This window comes from Grammomys surdaster, unplaced genomic scaffold (genome assembly GCF_004785775.1).
Source record: "Grammomys surdaster isolate TR1022 unplaced genomic scaffold, NIH_TR_1.0 243, whole genome shotgun sequence".
Taxonomy (NCBI): Eukaryota; Metazoa; Chordata; class Mammalia; order Rodentia; family Muridae; genus Grammomys; species Grammomys surdaster.
In genome coordinates this window covers 5,632,573-5,638,817 of record NW_021604688.1, presented here as the reverse complement: position 1 = coordinate 5,638,817, position 6,245 = coordinate 5,632,573, and the positions used below count along the sequence as shown (strand labels likewise).

General features: G+C 41.4%; 1 protein-coding gene across 1 annotated transcript in view; it reads right to left on the bottom strand.

Annotated features, from left to right (window-relative positions):
- Positions 1-6,245, bottom strand: part of Fhod3 (formin homology 2 domain containing 3) — a 416,588-nt gene that overhangs the window by 158,600 nt on the left and 251,743 nt on the right. Inside the window, exon 6 of the mRNA XM_028774845.1 lies at positions 3,970-4,064. Within this exon, the coding sequence (XP_028630678.1) occupies positions 3,970-4,064 (95 nt within the window). The remainder of the gene's footprint in view (positions 1-3,969; positions 4,065-6,245) is intronic.

Here is a 6,245-nt window from a genome sequence, read left to right as displayed (position 1 = left end):
AGGTGGAGGTGGAGGTGGAGGTGGAGGTGGAGGTGGAGGTGGAGGTGCATGAATACTTACATATCCTCAGTCCTGGACAACTACCTTTCAATGCTCAGAGCACCTTCATAGGGAATTCAGAGTGCCTGACAAACACTACACCCAGTGTTTGATAATGGTCTAGATGAAGATGCCTTCCCTATAAGAATAGCTTCCCAGCAACTCCAGTATCCACAAGGGTTGAGCCACGTGGAAGGGAGCACTTGTTTCCTTTTCTAGAATTAGGAACGTGACTCATGATGCCATGGCCATCTTAAACGTGGCTCAGCATTCGACACAGCTAGGGTTCTATAACTGTATGCAATGAAGGACATTCTTCATATCTCAGCCTCCATGTGGGTCCTTGGAGTGATCACATATCTATCGGTGACACAATATTTGTAACCACAGGACCAAAGGGCTACTCACTCTCATCTCCTTGGCAACCAGCACTGTGTCCTGACACAGGGAGGGAGCACTGGGACCTGGGATCACTTGCTCAGTTCTCCAAGTTTAATACCAACTTCCATGTTCCTGCCAGAGGCACTATCTCACTCCAAGATCTGACTTTTTATTCTTGCTTCAAGTTTTCTAGATCCAGAAATCTAGGCCTCAGTAGCTGCTCTTTAAGATGTCTCCATATTGCCCTCTTTCTCGTTTTTAACTGCAACCCTTTCTCAGACACCAACACTTCATAGTAACTGTCGCCATCCTGGCCATCTTCCCCCTCCTCTATCCCCATGCTTCACATACCATGGAACTACTTTCCTAATGAGGCTTCATGGGGAGAGCATGGATATGAATGTGTGTGAGAGAAGGTGGTATGGCTCTTTTCATTCCTCCCTAAACTAGTAGTGGAGGCTATATACGAGCACTGTGCACATCTTCACACGGATGCAAAGGAAAGCCACTGCTATCTGATCAGAAGCCTGGCACACAGCTGGAAGAATGAGATGCAGTGGGGCTGGCAGAAATAGAGGGCAGAGTGAGCAAAGGTAGATGGGAATACAGAAAGGATGGTTTCCGTGGCAACATCATGAACATCTCTGAAGAGATGAGAGTCTCCTCCAGGGCCAGAATGGAAAACAGAGAAGGTTTTCTATATGAGGGTAATAGAAGGACAAACTGTAGAAACAAACAAGGTTATCCTATCTCAGTCAATTAGAATACCAAGTGCATAAAAAGAAAAACTACATACCCTTAACAAGTCATTGTGGGGGTACCCGCCTCTTACCTCTGACTGAGGAGTTTAGAGATGGGCTCATGTAAACAGAAAATACTTTATTGAAAACATTTTGTGCTTTCTCTTTTAAAAGTCATTGTTTGGCTGCAAATACACCATTTTCTTCTCTGGAGTTTCAAGTAACTACAAGTGCGCATTGCATAATGACCCGCTGGCAGCAGCAAAGTCACATCGTGTTGCCTTTCATGGGAGGAAAGGCAAGCATTATGAAAACAGAACAACAGGATTCTTTTTTTAACTGGCACTTCCTTCATCAGTGTTGTGCCTGTATAAGGCAAAGCCAGCAGGCTGTCAAGGCAAACCTTTCAGGTTTAAAAGCCATGAATCTGTCAACAGACAAGACTAAAGCATAGCTTCGCTTGTCTTCTTCATCTGAGCTGGGAAAACCTAGGTGGCTGTATTGTTCAATCTGTGTGCTAAGGACAGAACTGAGGCTTCATTCTCCAAAGCCTGAAGGTCCTGGTTGGGGCACCTATTCTTCCAGATCCTTCACTACCAAGATAAAAGACAGGGGCAGGGCATCAGCAAGTTTTGTAGAGAAAAGAGCATCTCAGGAGAACTGTACTGAAAAGAAAAATCTTTGCCAGTGGCTGCTGTTTTTTGCATTCATCTGCTGACCTGGAACTGAATATACCCAGTAGGGTGATTCAAGATTTTGTCTGACATTACGGTGAATGAGTCACAAGCTTCAGGTGTCATCAGTAGTCATCCCCTGCCCCCACTGCCTGCCCACTCTCACTTTTTTTTTAAAGCAGGACCTTAGGCACCAAGGCACACATTCACTAGACTCTATTTGCCCAGCCTCACAATGCCTGCAAGTCAGCAAGTGCTGAAGATTGGCTCTTGGGGAAAATGAATGGTGAAGAGAAAATGCACATGTTCTATGGAATCTAGTGCTAATAAAGTCAGTGATGGTGAAGAGACAACTGGTCAACCCAAGACAAAGCCTGAGGAAGGACCACAGAGCAAGCTAGAACTCTGAGGCCCAGTCAGCCAGGGAAAACATGGTTCCTATGTTGATTTCTGATTTTATGATTCTCCATGTTATTTTAAAATGCAGTGAAGATTTCCTCTTGTTCTCCTGTTCAGTTCATTTTCCCTGCAGAGTGAGTCCAAAGAAAACAATCGACATGTCTGTGGTGACACACAGGCCAATGACCCTGCTACTTCCTGTTTGTTCCATCTCTTCTTTGTACTTTTCCTTTTGGGGTTTTAAGCCAGGATCTCACACTATATAGCCTAAGCTGGCCTTGAACCTGTGGTAATCCTCTGTCTCATACTCCCAGGCACTGGAATTTTAGATACGAGCCACCATGTCTTTTTATCCCCTCTTCCATTGTTTCTAGTTCTTTCTAACCTTTCCTCTTCTCTAGGAATTTCCATTAGTGTTGATATCCCAAAAGATCAGAGACTAGTTGGTTGTTTATTTGTTTGTTTTAGAGGAGAATAGAACTGAAATTCTATGTATGTTGACCAACAGGGACACATATAAGATCTTCATAGTACAAACAAGAGAGAGTCCACTTCCAAGATGGCAACTGGTTGTTGCAGATACCAGAAGAGACATAGGTCATGTCCTGACATAAGAGAAAAGCAGAGAACAAGACTCCTCTCTCAGGCCATTGCTACACAGCAACAATCCACCACAAGGAAGTCCTCATGACTTGAGATCCCCACACAAGACCACATCTTCTCCACTGTGCTGTATGAGTCCCTAGCATATAGGTTCAGGTGATACACTCAGACCATGGCACCCCCTGTGCTTATCCATGCTCTTCCCTGCTCTGATGTCACCACACCAGTCTTGTCAGGATCATAAAAGAGCCACAAAGATGTCTTAATCCAGTTGTAACATGTATTAAAAAGTCCCTTTTTATTTCAAAGAATCTCCCCCATCTCTCCAGGTTTTAAGGTCATAGACATTAGACAGAGAGCTATGAAGAGACTTACTTTCAGACAGACATGCTGGCCAGGGACGCCTCCAAGCAAATATAAGGAAGACAGAAAATACCAACACAGGAGACCAGATACAAATCTCCCTCTGGCCTAGCTAAGTCAACCTCATAGACCCAGCATTCCACTTCATTTCCAAGGCCACTTGCCCTAGCTTCAAAATAGAGTTGCTCCTATTTTCCATGGAAAACAAAGCCAAAAGATATGGGAAAAAACATTTTCAGTTGCCCAAGGAAAAATAGTTTCTCTACTATGAAATGGGGGAAATTTTTCCTCATCACAACACTGGGAAAGTAAGTCTGAGGGCCAGGAATGGCACTGGGCTATCGTGCCTAGTATCTATGACCTATACCAGTGGCATCCTACCACTTGAGGTCACAAAATATAAGGGGGACATAGGTACTTTATCTATAGCATACTATTTTAATTAAATATTAGAAACCAAAAGTGTCAAAGGCATTAGATTATGGCTTAAGAGAATAAAATTTTATAAGTTTTCTGTGATTAAACTGAGCTTGAAAAAAAATCTACAAAGGATGAGTCATCCTTTATACCAAGATAGGACTTGAGCACAGCTGAATAGGATTGCTCTTTGCAAAAACATTTCAAAGAGGATTTAAACAAAGAACCAATGATTTGCAAACTGAGCAAGGTAGTCCAAAAAGAAAAATACACACACACACACACACACACACACACACACACACACACACACATGCCCACACACACACACAACCCCAAAACCTTGGTCTTACCTTTGACCCAACAAGAGTGTAAAGCCACTGGATGGTCTCGCTGTGGTTGATGACTCCATTCATCCCATCCACATACAGCATAATCTGACCCAATGCTACAGACAGGGAAAAGAAATGAGGAGATGTTATGGGTTTATGTGTAAGTGGTCATGAGGTCAACTGAGATTTTCATCACGTTAAGGGCACTGTCTATTGGTAAGGGCACCAACTCTGAAGCTAAGTGTGAAGCTCTGAAATCTCGTATTTCAGAACTAAAAGCACTGGAGGTTATTCTTGGCATCTGGAGTATCTAACCACAGCACTGATATCAGTCATTGCTGAGTTTGTGCATCTTGATGTATAAATGCATGATTCTCTATCCTGATGTTTATGCTGCCCAAGATAGGGCTAAGATGAACATGAGATGGTATCTGGAACCAAGAGGGCACATAAGGGTTCCCAAAATAACCAAGGTCCCAGGCAGCAGTCAGTAGGTCTCATGTCTTGTCGAAACATCCAGAGTGGATAAACTTTTAGTTTTTTAGAGAAAGGACAGCCCTGCATTTAAGTGTTGCTTTGAATTTTCTTAAATTCAAAAATTTTATGATGGAAAATGTCAGACTTAAAAATAAATCTCCTGGCTAAGCATAGTGGCACAGACTTGTGATGCCAGCTACTCTGGAAGGCAGGGTAGGAAGTTCACAAGTTCAAGGCCAGCATGCCCAACTTAGTGAGATGGAGTCTCAAAATTTTAAAAATGCAGAGAGGGCTGGGATTGTAGTTCATTGACAGAACACTTACCTAATATGCACATACACGGCCCTGGGGAACCCCAAAATAACCTGTCACACTCCAAATCTTAAATTCTTAGTTTAAGGAAACATGATCAGTCTTCTATTACCATTCTCCAAGAAGGAAGTACAATGCATTATTTTTAAACAGCTTCATTAACATCAAAATCATTTTGACTGCAGACAGTGCACAAAGAGGTGGTGACTATCCAAGTTCCTCAGGTTTCCTTGAATCATGCCTACCATACCTTCACATCTCAACTGGAAAATTGGAAATTATAGGAGAGTAAATAAAATGATCCCTCATCCCTTAGTTTAAGGATAACCATTTGAATGGACTGATATATTTTTAGGAAATAATCTACATGAAATGGCACTGATTGAAACAAACAGCACAACACAAAATAGGTCCTGTTCTGGTATCTAGGTAGACAAATGTATGTCTAACCTCATCATTCCTCACCAAATAAAAGAGCCAACAGGCAAACGGATATTCTAAGGAAAACTGCATCTGAATACATAATGCTAAAAGAAGAGAAGTATCTTGGATACATATTCAACATAATAAACATTATATAACATATTCTAGCTAGTAACCAAACACTAGAGACATTTTTATTAAAAGCAGAATTTTTTCATCTGTTGATGTGTGGGAATACAGGTGCACACATGCTAAAGCATGCAGGTGTACATGTTCTACAGCATGTAGGTGCACACAGGCTACGGCATACAGGTGCAACATGCTATGGCATGCAGATACACACATGCTATGGCATCAGGTGGAAGTCTGGGGAAAATTTTCAAGAACTGGTTCTCCTTTTCCACTCTGTGGGTTCTAGGGATTGAACTTTGGTCATCAAACTTGGAACCAGGTGTTTTCACCTGCTGAGCCATCTCAGTAGCTCCAGCAATATTCTCAAAATGATACTTGTACAATCACTCTACGATGCTGTAGAATTTTAGGTAATTTTAATATAACGTGAAAACCAAAGAGAGGTGGAACAGCTGTATAATAGAGTTACTTTGTATAAAGTATAATAGAGTTACTTTGTATAAAGTATAATAGTTACTTTGTATAATGTATAATAGTATTACTTTGTATAATGTATAATATTGCTACTTTATATAATATTGTTGGTTTTCCATACTATATTACAAACTCATAACACTTAGAACAAAGGATAAAATTATAACAGCATGGAGACTGTTCTCCCTATAACAAAACAAATGAAGTTAAACACTAGGGATGTAGCATTATCCCTTCAATCAGCAAGGGTGTTTTAAACATTACTCAGTAGTCAAATACTAAGCAGGTTAAAAAAGTGACTTCACGTGTCACTGAGTCACAACATAGCAGTTTGGAAGAAACCCTGTAGTAAGGCTATTCTGTGCTGCAAATGTTTTAAAAATCACTATCATTCATTTCAATCTTACTAGGGCAGGCTCTGAGGGCTGACTTGTTTGCTATCCATGACAGGCCCATATAGCAGCCATTGCACTACTAGA